General features: G+C 35.8%; 1 protein-coding gene across 2 annotated transcripts in view; it reads right to left on the bottom strand.

Moving 5' to 3' along the window:
- Window positions 1-13777, bottom strand: part of LOC135681152 (tensin-3) — a 101086-nt gene that overhangs the window by 85508 nt on the left and 1801 nt on the right. The window contains exons 1-6 of one of the 2 annotated variants that reach the window (XM_065195457.2): window positions 12514-12973; window positions 10449-10557; window positions 9818-9855; window positions 9076-9126; window positions 4933-4968; window positions 2705-2760 (exon numbers count right to left, since the gene is read on the bottom strand). In XM_065195457.2, coding sequence (XP_065051529.2) covers window positions 2705-2760; window positions 4933-4968; window positions 9076-9126; window positions 9818-9855; window positions 10449-10557; window positions 12514-12774 — 551 coding nt within the window. In that variant the 5' untranslated portion in view covers window positions 12775-12973. Of the gene's footprint in view, window positions 1-2704; window positions 2761-4932; window positions 4969-9075; window positions 9127-9817; window positions 9856-10448; window positions 10558-12513; window positions 12974-13777 lie in introns of those variants that run through there. The other variant, XM_065195459.2, reaches the window with a different exon arrangement.

A 13777-nucleotide genomic window follows, 5' to 3' on the forward strand; every position in this document is an offset into this window, starting at 1 on the left:
GAAATGGTTGTATTTCTTTGGAGCCTGCTCTGGGTCATGGCATGTCCACGCAAAGCAAATAGGCTCCTTCCGGGATTATGAATAATGGTAATCGGTAACTGATTTATGATAATGATGATGATGGAGACAAAGATGTCAACAAAAAAGGAGATGAATAGAGAAGAAAGATCAAATCATGAATTGAGTTTGCTCTTTTTTGAGAATAAGGGTAGGTAACAATGGCGGCGGCAGCTACTAAACTCTGGGGGGGGGGCAAACAAAAAATTTAAGCCACGCCCTTTTAACCACCAGAAAACGCTCTTTTACCAACAGGGAACGCCAATTTAATCCGAAGGGAACGCCTATGACTAACTTTTGCTTGAAAATTGGCAGTTTGAAAATCATAGGATTACATCACAAAAAGTATGGTGACCATCTGGTCTGTGACGCAGGCTACCATCCCCCAGCATTTTCTCATCGAATTTAGAAGAAATACAAAATCGATTCTGCTGAGAACTGGGGGGCGTGTCCCCCCAATCCCCCCCCCTGTGCTAATGTGGTCATATTTCAGCCAAAAACCTTCTCTTTCAGTTTCGTAACTTTATTGTGACAATAAGTGACGAAATTATCATAAAAAACAAAAATCGAAATGAACAGTGTTGTAGCCATGAAAAACCATAATTTTGTCACAAAAAATTCGGGGGACGATTATTTTTTGCAAATAGCGAACAAAGGAATTTTGAATAAAACAAAAAAAATTCAAAGGAATTTTCAATAAAACAATAGGATTTCCACCAACGGTGTTACGAGATTTTCATAGAGTGATTTGCCCCTTGAAAAAAACCAACAATTTTCCTACTTTAAATTGACTTCAGACTCCTTTTTTCTAATCTTCCAAAGGCCAATAGAGGTTCGTGAATCTGGATTCTTGTTGAAAAATAACACAGTAGACATATTAACTTCGACAATAGGCCAATGTATTGACGAATTTAGATACCATAAAAAATCAAAAAGCTTACTCAGAACCCATAGTTCCTCGCTGTGTGTCAAATGTCTGATTTCGTTTCGATATTTTATGGAAACGACGAGAATCGAATCGTAATTAGTTTGCAGGTGAAAAAAAAATAATCGATGTTCTCGGCTTTTGTGTCAATGCTTCTACGTAAGATAATCAAATCGTTAAATCAACACATGCCACTGTATTTCAAGAGCTTTAGGACAACTAACTAGTCAAATATTTCTAGGTGAAGCAGCTGTGGGATTATCTATCCGATCAAATGATGAAAAACGTGGAATATTTATTACTGTGCATTAGTTTTCCAAACATTTTAGTTATTGTAGACGAAATCGATGACAGAAGTTTTACCTTGGAAGCGAGGCTTTTACAAAATGGTAATTAGGGACGAAACGCGAAGAAAGCTGAATGTGACAGCTCCTTGGGCATTGTTCAATTAAACAGCATTCAAAGTCTTATATCATCTACTGCAAAATCGAGGAACTTTCCTTGGGAGCAATATATTTTTGAATGTTTTTACGTTATTGATAATGTGTGATGACTATACGAAGCGCAAATAAAACGTTAAGCGACGGATGGAATGCTACTTAAACAAACACCATAAAGAGATGATAACTGCGATTGCCCGCCAGCGATGTTAATTAATGGATGAAATACTAATCAAATTTTACTTCAGCTAGAGAGGTCTATTAATAAGGGCTTGATTTCATGGAGGCACGACCTTCTCACACCCCAGCCCCTTCATTCTCATTATATCATTCTTACGATACTACATGGATTTTCGTCCAAAAATATATCTTCTTTTTATTCAGAGGCTTGTAATTTACTATTCCATCTACACAAGAAGTCTTCAGACCTGGGTAAAACAAAAGCAGAGGTGGCGCCAGAAATCTTCTGACAGAGGGGTTGGAGCTTCCGACAGGGGGCTAAAACGACTAAAGTAAGCAGTTTTCGTACGTTATTTTGTCAAATTTGCTCCGACAATAACCTAAAATTTCCTCCGATGGGGGGCTAGATGCTTCCGACGGAGGGGCTGTAGCCCCCCCCCTAGCCCTCCCCTGGCGCTACCACTGAACTAACGGTAAGGCTGGACTATAAGAGCTCCTTGTTCTACCCGGGGTGAAACTTTCATACTTAGGTCAATTCCTATGCTCCTGGATCCAATTATCATTTACCAATCCCTTTTCTTCTGAAGCAAGACTTTTCAGCCCGGCAGTAAAAAGTGCCATGTAACTAATCGAAAATATTTTCAACTCGGAAAAGAGGGCTGAAATTCCAGCCTTGTGATAAAAAATGCCCTTCAATTAGGCCTTAACAAGTAGTAATAGAGCATATTAACCCATACCTCTCTGGCGCAGTCGAAGATATATTCATTGTTGGTAAATTGTCTCATTTATTTTCTCCACTAAAAGAGACCAAACGGAAACAAAACTTTTCCTTTTTTAGGGCTATTCCTGAACTCATCTTAAGAGGTGTTAATTTTGTTTCTTCTTTTAACTAATTTTTACTATGTATTCTGTATCCTTTTAATCATATTCCAACATCTTCTGATATTCAATTTATACTCACATTAATTAACTTTTCGTTCATGGCCAATAAATACTTACTTCGTTACTTACCTTCTACCGTAGATTGCTAGTGGGTTGACTAAAATATTCTTGCTATAACTTACGGTTGAATTGTTACGAAATGGAGCAATGAATCCCTTACCTTGAAACCTGATGCCGAATTTGCGCCACAAATGACTTTGGAGTTGGTGGTGGCTCCTGAAAAAGGTATCACATTCATAAAAATATGAATTCAGATGACCAATAAAGAAATTTCTGTTAACTCTAAATCATTCGTTTTGACTTATGTTAGTAGCTTTGTTTCTGCACTGATAGGTTGAAAGCAAGCAAAGTCAGCTAGCACTGTTGGCAAAAATAGTCTTATACTGTCTCAGCAAACAGAAGGTACTAATTTCAGAATAAAGAAAAACGAACATATTTCATGATGCCCAGTTTACAGGAACGTATAAACTGTGAACATCAGAGGATCGTTGTACTCCTGGCTAATTTGATACAGAATATGTTTTACCAAAATGGAAAAGCTCCTTAGAAGCTATCCACATCAATGGTGCAGTTTTTGGGTCAAGTCTTGAAACATTCAAAAATGGAAACATATGTAAATCTCCCTTGTTCTTAACATATTGGTGTGAAAGTGTCAAATGGTGTCATATTAGGGTTAAAGCAGTGGAATTTCTAGCTCTTATGCTCAAGGGGAGTGTTCAGGCCTCATTAGCCATAAGAATAGGTCCGTCCTTGCCAATAAAATTGAAAATTCACCGACAATAATAAAGCATCCCCCGTTGACAAAAACTCCACGTTTGTGAGTTGGATATTTTTAGGGGGTTTCACAGCTCAGAGGTTTAAGGGGTTTAAAATTACATTTTACAGTAGTCTATCCTCAGCTGGTTCTTAATTTGTTCCGAATTTTTGACCAATCAGAGGCTGGTGCTCTCATAAAATTATTCTTACAAAAAAGAGTTAATTTAGTGGTGGTTTGGGGAAGGGGAAACTAGCAACAACGGTCGGTGAGCATTAAGTTGCAAACAATTCAAAGAAATGGAGCCCCCATCTCGCCAAAATATTCACAAGGTGGACGAAATGAAACCCGTCACTGTTGAATTGAAGGTCACAGTATCTTAGAACTTTAAAAATGAATTCTACGAGATATACCGTTCTTCCTAATCCGGCTTAATAACTCGGGGTGGTTTTTATGTGAATTTTCAAACTTGAAGGTGAATAAAGGATGTTCCCCTCAATTTGTTGGCAAATGAGGTCTGAAAATCTCCCTAGAGCACACTAGCTAGCAATTGCACCGCCCACACCCCACTATTTAAGAACATATTAAGAACAAAAAAGCCTTAGACTTTCGAAAAAATTATGAGCAACCAGCCTCAAGTTCAATTTACTGGTTTTTACAAAAAAAGTGTAACAGTAATCTTTAGAGAAAGGATTCAAATTAACTCAAACATACACGCCAAGGTCAATAAAAGCTAAATTTAACAAGATATTTGAAAGGATCACAGTTATTCAATACATTTTTAGGCCAAATTAGGAATGCGTTGAATGTGTTGTGCAAACTAACACATCTTGAAATGTGAAAAGCAGCGTTTGGACGAGGTCACTCGTCTTAAAATATAGCCTGCAAACATTATTATGCTACACAACATTGATAAATTTTTACCAACATTTAAAGAATGACAATTTTAATGAAAGAACGGCCTCTTAAATGACAATGTTATGAATATCTTAGATTAAACAACTGAAGGTACGACCGTTATAAGTGTTGTATAGTAATTTCCTGTATGCAAAGTATTTTGTGACATTTACTTGTAAAATTTTATTGGAAATATATATAAAAAACTTGATTAAAACTCTACTCATTCAAATAATAACATTTTGTAAATACAAGGATTGGCGAGTATAGAAACAGCTAGAAATGTGACATATTTCTTCAGCATGTTTATAAAACAGAGATGTTTTGTCACAGGTAACGCTTAACCTTTAGACGCAATACTGAACATTAGTGGCAACAGAAAAAGTGCCATGCGATCTTTCCTTGCCTCGAGGCATGACCTGACATTCAGAAGCCCCAGTTTTCTTTCGACTGAGTATTTTTTGCAGAAAACAGACAAGCAGAAATTCTAACAGACATGATTTAAAACAGCTCTTTGCACCCAAAAGTTGCAGGAGCCGTTTAAGAACGAACAAATGATAAAAAAAGACTTTACAACACGTGAATCGAAATCGAGTGAAGTCTTCCTATACCTTGCAATGTCACATGTCATTGCACGAAGGAAACATCTGACAAAATTTCAGGCAAAAAAACGAATTTTACAATTCATTAAGAACGTCTGAGAAAGACAAGTATTTAGCACGCAAAAGAAAACTCACCACTCGTTTAACATCGGCAAAGTAATTTCTTGCTCGCTGAAAGAGAAAAATTAGCTTTTAATTCGATTAACTGTTCAATTTAATCCTTAATGCATTTTCTAAATGAAGATTTTTATTAATCTTGAAATTAACATAAATCACTTTCAAATTAAGTTTTAGAGTGAAATGCAAAAGGCAAATTGATGTCAATAACAAATACAAAAAATCCTTACTCATCGTTCCAGGTTATCGTTGTCAATTTTTTACCTTCACATTTGCCACAAATGGGCCAAAGAACTGGAATCTTCATACTAAAATTAGTCTGTGCCGAAAATTTTATATGTTTGGACAGACAAGTCACGCCGTCATCAAAATTTTGCATTTCCTATACATTTTAGTGGATTTTTTTCTGCAGCAATATGTTTTGCTGAGGTCAATTTTTGACAAAGGCATGTTAACAGCGAGATGAAAAAACGATGACGTCAACTCGGAACCGAGAATTTTTGTGTTTTTTATTATAATGAGTGCAGACAAGCAAAAAGATGAGATGCAAAGTAGGTATCTTAAAAGAAATCAGCGAGTATTGCCTGGAGGTAAGGGAATGCCTAGTTTTCATTTTTCTACGTCATTATGAACATTTTCTATCATAATATCAAAGTTTGTTGGCAACATTTTATCAACATAAATGAAAAGGCTTGCAAAACTGCATTGAGTTTTCTCACGCCAATCTGAGCTAGGTCGTTGAAATCTTTCTTGTCAAAATTTAATTTGTTACACAAAATATGCAATGAAATAGGAACCGAAAGGAAACTTATGATCTTAAAGGAGGATTAAATTGCCGATGAAAATAATATCAAATCTGCAAAGATTTGTGACAAAGCAGACAAAACATGATGATTGGACTGGATTATAAATAAAAAAAAGATTAAATAGAATTATTATTTTGACTGATAGCGAACAATACATATTTTAGCGAAATAAATGCCGGCTAACACACAGCTCGTCCTTGCATAAAAGAAACATAAAAAATCTTTGACTTAGAATCATTTCCACGAGACATAAACTTACAAAATTTTTCTCAATGCAGTAAGAGCAATTCCCAAAATTTTTTGATCATCGACGAATCTTGAGGCTGTATCCAAGTTTGTAGTTATCATTAACCCTCTTTTTCTTATCTAAAATTTTCATTTCCTGTGATTACCTTCGTTAACTCGTTTTTGATTTTATTTTAATCATATATATATTTAAACTGGATAAAAACATTTCAACATGCAAAAGCTGTTGTAAATGTATGTCGAGTAAGATAAAATATAAACCAAAGAAAAAATGATATAATGCCATTAAAACCTAAAAAAAGACATGAAAACATAAAAATGAGATATTTTTACAATGGTAGGGGATTGAAATATGAGAAGGAAATTACTTGTAATACGTATCTAAAAATCTAAAATTTTTATTTATTCAAGCTATAAGGTCCTAGCATTAGCATATTAGAATTTTTACCGCAATGAAAACGAAAACTTTTGGCTGGCATATTCAGTTGTATTCGTTGCCAGTCGAATCATCTTGTCGCTGTTTCGCGTGCTTGTATAGTGTGAGAACAAAATAAAGCATTATTTGAAAGGATATATCACTTTTCCGTCAAGGCAAGAATTTACAAATAGACAGGCTCGCTTTTTGTTGGCAGTCGACTGAACGAATTTTCTTAAATTTCACTTCTTGTAAACTCGTTTACTTCTCGTTAACTGCTAGATGCCCCAAAATCATTATTTACTACCGTTTCATACAGAAATTTTCGAAACAATTACACTCTTTTTTTAATAAGAACCAGTAAATTTAAGTTCAGGCTGACTGTTCTTAATTTTTTCGAAAATCTGAGGCTGGATTGTTCTTAATTTGTTCTTAAATCAAGAGGGTGTAAGCAGTGCTATTGCTAGCTTTTTCGCTCTAAGTAGGTGTTTAGGCCTCATTTGCCAACAAAGTGAGTGAGACAGCCTTAATTTGCTGACAAATTTGAATATTCACCGAAAAAGCACCCACACATCGCTAAAAATCCTCGATTTTGAGAAAAAACATTGTTCAAAATTGCATTTTGCAGAAGCTCAGCCTGTTCTTAATTTTTTCTTAACTTTTGGCCAGTTTCGAGGCTCGTGTTCTTGTAAAAAATTTTCTTATAAAAAAAGAGTGTAAGGGAAGAGTAAAATGACCTCCAGCAAATGATCAAGATCGAGAAAATGTTGCTTTTTTGACTGCACAAAACTACGCTATAAGATAAAAGACGAGGACAAAATGCTTATCAAGAACGGACGCATTAAAAAGGATTTCGGAATATGTTGCGAAATGTGGGCATTTCGGTAACTGTAATTACAAGTTGTTTTCTTTCGATTAATCCAAAGTTGTAAGCTAACTTTCGAATTTTGTCGGTTTCTTTAACGATATTATCGAAACATTGAAATAATATATTGACTGCATTTAGTTTAGTTTGTTCCGTTAGCCTTCTTAAAATATGCGACTGATAATTCGCAGCTTTTGCCGTTCTAATGAGCAGTAAGTAGGCCATATTCCTTTGTTTCTCAAGTCGTTTAGCATTGACTAAGAACTGAACAACCCATCCTGTTATGATATGTTTTTGTCTAATATTTTCATTAGCATATGCGACACTTCATCTTTATTTTCAAACACATACACGAACGATGTGATAGAGCTAAAAGATAGCGGCATTGTAGCTTGATGTTATGACGTATTCGAAGTTATGATAAGCTGACCGCTCTTGTGTGTGGAAGGAACGGGGAGAGAATAACCCGAGAGGTTTGGACATATAGGAAGAAATCAATATGGTATAGAAAATGGGGGAAGACAGAAGGCAGTTAAGGGAAAATGAGCCTCTTCAGAGAGGGGCAGAAATTGCAAGAGAATTTATAAAAAGGGGGAGAAAATGGAATCATACAGACAAGCCTTTTCGTTTCACGCGGGCGATCGCCCTCGCCAAATTATTGACGCGGGCTACCGACCGCCCTCGCAAAAACATGTCTCCCGCGAGAGAAAGGTAAAGTTAGGGAAAAGTTAGCAACAAATGTCACTATTGTTGTTTTCATTATTATTCAATTCACATCTTCACGAGGCGTCGTCAAAGATTTCACGCGAGGCCTTTTAGCAGAACGTTTTCTGGAACGTGAATGCAATCGAAGTTCGGGGTAGATATCCACTGTTCCGGTCATTTTTTGCCAAAATTCCGCGCTTAAAAATTTTTGATAGGACCTTCATTCAGAGATGTTTTACAAGACAACAGGTGAAGAATTCCACAAATCCTTAAAACTTTCGGCATCATTTTCGAGAAAATATCCGTCCGGCAAAGGTGTAGAATTCCGTCCTTTCGTCCAGAAAGTGCCAGATTTTCGTAATCCGCGACAAAATTTCTTCAAAGTCCATTAAATTTCAAAGTTCCGTAAGCCTTGGTGACCCTCACATCGAACGTCGGTTACTCATAGACGTGAACAATGAATATTGTTAATAAGCAACAATGATAAGAGCTGGACAGCAATGGAAAGAAATCATATAACAAAAAGAGCTGTTGATATTCATTCGGAGGGGAAAAGGTAAGACTATTAAAGAGGAGCCTCTGAGTGAGAGAATTTGTCTTGAAGCTCCAAAAGAATCTGAAAACATAGATAATGCAATCAAGGAGGATGAGGGAGAGGATTTTTAAACCGAGTCGGAATCTATTGTGATTCGTACAATAAAGAAGAAACAATTTGAACTTCTAGATGATGGTTTTGATTGATTTCAAGTTTTATTTCATGTTTTACTCGGCTGGTCAAACTTAACATATTTTCTTTTCGTTCATCCCTAAAAAACGGTATTCCTGACTGAAGAGTCAAGTTGTTAATGAAACAAAGCATCATTTCGTCGTTGTTGACATTATAAATCATTACATCAAATATTTTGGCTACAAACTGGCGGCAATGGCGTATTTAGAAAATCAAAGATTAGGCAGTTGTGGTTAGATAATACCCTAATTCCCCCTCAAGTCCCGAAGCACGGGCGATCGCCCTCATAAGCCGATTCACGCGGGCAGTTTGTTGCCCTTGGGAAAATTTCTTCACGAAAACGACTGCGATACAAAGTGGTCGTGCATAATTGAAATTGAATTTTAAAGAATCTTACCAATTCAGCTTTTTGGTGCTCTTGCTCCCAATTAGTACAAAGTGTGACAATCTGTGGGAAAAGTTATGTTAAATTAAATGATAAGGAGACAAACGACGCAATTAAATCATCGTTTCGACGGAGGAGATCCTTTTACAATGAACCTTCTTAACCAAGGACTTTGTACCAGACCGTGGCCCCTTTGCTTTCATGAAATTTTGCAATTTTACATCTTGGTGCTTTGCCCCCTGCATTTCATAAGTGCAGGCTTCCCTGCTTTTGAAACAGGCTTTGAAAAACAACCAGAATTCAAGATAACACATATAGACCTAGGAAGTATTCCAAAAAAGGAGTAGGGTACAGTTGTTTTGCTCCTCCTGGTGGCAGTGTCTATTAAGACATAGAATATATTGACTATCAAAGCAAGGATATTTTTTGTTTGGCAAGACTGCATTGCCATGGATGTAAACTGACGGTTATTTTGGGGAGGGTGAAGGAACAAAAACAGAAGAGAAGCAAAAGAACTGACTACATTTAAAAAAGATTGAAGCTAAAGAACTGACCTGTTACTAGAAAAAACAAGGCAACTTAAGCTCCGCAATCAAAAAGTGTTTGACTCTTCTTTCATAAATTCAGTTAAATACTTTACTATTTCTCAGTGAAAATTGTCTTTTGATTTTGTGCAAATAAAAAAAATTGGTGTTGATAGCTGTTATTCTAAGAAATGCTTCAAGCAACAAACAATAAACTCAAGTTTACTTGCCAATGGCGAACAGTCTGTATGACAGAGAAAACCACAAGCTGAAATAAAGAGAAATAAGGATTAAACTTGATTATAGCTTTCAACAGACAAGTGAGAGTTTTCGAAGTATTACAAAAGAGATCAATGCTTCAAATTTGTGCTTGCATTATCAAATCCTCAATGAGTGACAGAGGCTTGCTAGGAAGGCATGAATTCAAACAAGAGTAAAATGCGATTAGATAATTCAAGCAATTGCTCAAAAAGAAGCTGTTAACAGATCTGTAACTGATAGGACAGCCTGATGCATCTACCCATGGTTTTATAAGTTGAGCAGCCATCAATTTAGCAATTTTACACCAGCCATCTCCTTTTTCAAAGAGTTTCATATAAACAAAATAAGAATGTAAAAAGAAATTATTTCTGACAAAATGCCATAAAATCTGAGGTTTATCTGATTGAAAATGAGGGAGTAAGACAGTATCGTTTTTTATAATTGCTTTATTCTGTTGGTTGGTAAAAAAACCTATAGTACTTTATCAATGTTTTTATGATGGACAGTACTCTACCTTTCAGAATAACCTCATGAAAGGTCAAGTTAGGTCAATGTTTATAACAAAAGGTTGGGAAGATATTTTTAATTTTTCAAAATTACCTTTGCATTGATCAGATTCTTCCCAAATGATATTTCCACAAAAGTCACAGAATGTTGGCCTCGGGACTCTCACTTTCTTCAAGATGTGAAACATCTGCCCAGTTTGTCTCTAAAAAAACAAGATCTTTATATAAATCTTAATTAAACGCTGAGCAAAAAACAATTGCACACAGCATTTGGAAGATTCATCTGAAAATTTATCCTTTTGATGCCATAATAATACTTACCTTGCAACTCTCTCTATGGGCAAAGAAAACACCTGCCACGGGAGACAGAATCCAGGCTTTTTCCTTAACCTTAGTCCTATAACCTACCTTTGCACTGTTTTGTGAGATCCGTTTTCTCATAAATCTTGCTGATTGTTTCTAATCTAGGTTGCAAAACTCCAATACTGATAGTTCTTTTTTAGCAACAAATATGACCTTACTAAATACTATAGAAAAAATTTTAGATGCTACAAGCACAAAATTGTTCTGCATATGAAAGGTCCATTATATTGTAGTAGCCTGAGGGCACACCTATGATCAGAATTCCATCAATAAATTTCTTATTTGAATCTGTATGGGGCAGCCAAAGGCAGACATAAGAGGCAAACTAAACTTCTGAACATTCCAATCCAGTAATATTGGGTTATACATATCAGTATTTAATTTCAGATTTCATGGAAAAAGGCCTGGGATTCCTACACCAAGAATGATCTTTTGTCCTTTCCTACACCAAGAATGATCTTTTGTCCTTAGACAAACCCTTTTTGTATTTGAATACTTGCAAGGAAATAATTCCATTCCTCAGTTAATGGATTCCAAATATTGACAAACACTTATACCAGCCATTGTTTTTAAAAATCAACAAATTGACTTTCGAATCCCTTTCCTCTCAGACAAGGAAAGGTGAATTTGTGATGGCAGCATGATAATACCAAGACAAGTACAATCATAAACTTTCTAAGACCTGTTCATGACCTTGTGGTTTTGCATGAAAATGGGTCAATCTTATCTTTCACCCAGATTGTTATGAAAAAACCAAAACACTTAACCTTTCATGCTTGTGCTTTGCAAAGAGATCTAAGACTTTAATCTTAAAACATTATCCATCACATTTTTTTTATCAAAGACAAGAGGCATGAAGAGACAATTATTGTGGTTACAACTAGCTGACATAAAAAGATTTGTCAGAATCCCTGTTTTCTTTCTCTTGGAACAAAAATTACAACCAAAACTTATACTTATAATAAAAGAAGTAACAACCAAATTGGTAAATATTAGCAAAAACCAAGGTTCAGTGATCTAAACAATGCAACTGAACGGCTCATGCAACTCTGTCAAGTATGCTTATTCAATTTAAAATGTAAACAATTGCACTTTTTCAATGGTTAACATCTCCCTTCCTTTATGAAACAATTGATACCTCGATTTTACAATTGAATTCTCAAGAAGCCTAATGAATGAATGAATGAATGAATGAATGAACTTCATATCTAGAAAATTAGGTCATGTACTGTCTATCAAACCATTTATTGTCATAAGAAAACCTGAGTAGAGGAACGTGCTTTGCAGCAGCCTCTACATAGTGAACTTTATAAGACCAGTGAACTTTCAAATATTTGTGTAGTTAATGCTGAATATAATTTTTCATAGTGCGCTTTATATGTTGAATTCAGCTTTCATGCGCTGCTCTAAAAGTATTTCTATCTAAAGTCATTTTGGTTGGATTTGCGCTCAACGAATGAATAAATTGATAAATTAATGTAAATTAACTGAAAATAAAAGATGTAACGATGATAACGACTAAAGATCAGAAAATCTCTAAGGCAACTCATTAAAAATTCTAAATTAATTTTGCATAAAAAATGATAACATTATAATTGGTCACAGAGCAAGATGAATCCGGCTACATTCTAAAGTCCTGATTCATGTAGATAAGAGGTCAAATAGACATCCTCCCAGGGTTGTATGCAGGTATTCTCTGCTCATTTCAAGTACACAAAGCCCTGCAAATGCATAGGAATTTGCTAAACAATTATGCCGAGTGGAAACAAAAAGCCTTTTCTATTCCTAAGGCCTACCTGGTAGCCTCCACCTGTACAGTATGACCTGTTGTGCACTTGCTTGTTCAAAACATCCGCTTGCAATACTCGCTTATCAATTCCGGTGCCGGGGAATTGAATGTAACCGGGTCTTTCATTTACCAAAGAACTGATTTCCTCTTTCCTCTTCGAACGCTGATAAGAGCTATGAAACCGTATCCAGTGATCTTGAAGCAAAGACGATGTGGCCAAACACACCATACAATTAGGACAGATAAACCCTTCGATTGCAGAATCCATCGCTCTCTCTCATCGTCGCAGTTAGGATTCGTGAGCTTCAAAAGTAAGCGATTTCTTAATCGGTTGGCGACTGACCTAAAGGATCGTCAGAACAGTCATTGTTAATCTTTGGATTACATTGTTGACTCCCATAACTGCAATGTTCCTTCTTCCTTTCCCACACTATGAGCATCTCACTTTTATGAAGTTGATTAGGTTAATGAATTGAATAGAATTGAGTTGCATTGCAGAGGGGCGAAGCGAGACCTGATGAAATAGAGAAGGGGGTAGAGGGGATACTCTTTGCTACAACATTTCACTCTGAGCCAGTTAAGGCAAAAATGGAAAATAATACCTATTGGAAATTAAATCAATTCTGGCTGGGTTGATTTATCGCATCAAACTTATGTTAAATTTCGAAATTTCACTTTTATGATTGCAAGGAGCAAGGTTATGATGTCTTATGACAAGTTCTCTAAAAATGGCAACTTTTTGTCTTTTGCTGCAACCAATAAACAGCTCGGGAAGATGTTGGAAGAACAATGTTTTTCAATCTTCTGTACTTAAAATTGGCAAAGTTTTCAGTCAAAAATAACTTACTCTTGAAATTTTGCCTTTGCTAAAAAGTTGTGTTTCTCCAGCATATATTGCTTGCAATGTTTGTAACAACCTGATATGTTCGCTACAGCTTTACTCTCTAATTTCTCTTAAATTATTGGTTTTTAGGTTCCTTCGAAATTCTTAAAAAGGATTATTCCGAGATAATTCAGCCCCAGAATTGTTTATAAACAAACACAACCGCCACTTCTCATCGAATGGGAAGAGAGCCCGTGTGCGACAATGGTTTTTATTCTTGTCGTTGTGACTGGCATTTCTCTCTCTCATAACCGACGATTTTGACAGCATGGCTGTGTAATTACAAAACAAGCGACTATGTTGATGTCAGAAGCATAGCTTGAACACTGGCAAGTAAATAGTTACCTTCGCGAATGAAATATCCACCCGGGGGTCAAAATATGAGTAT

Source organism: Rhopilema esculentum, chromosome 12, assembly GCF_057945365.1.
Source record: "Rhopilema esculentum isolate cy_ngs chromosome 12, ASM5794536v1, whole genome shotgun sequence".
NCBI classification, from domain to species: domain Eukaryota; kingdom Metazoa; phylum Cnidaria; class Scyphozoa; order Rhizostomeae; family Rhizostomatidae; genus Rhopilema; species Rhopilema esculentum.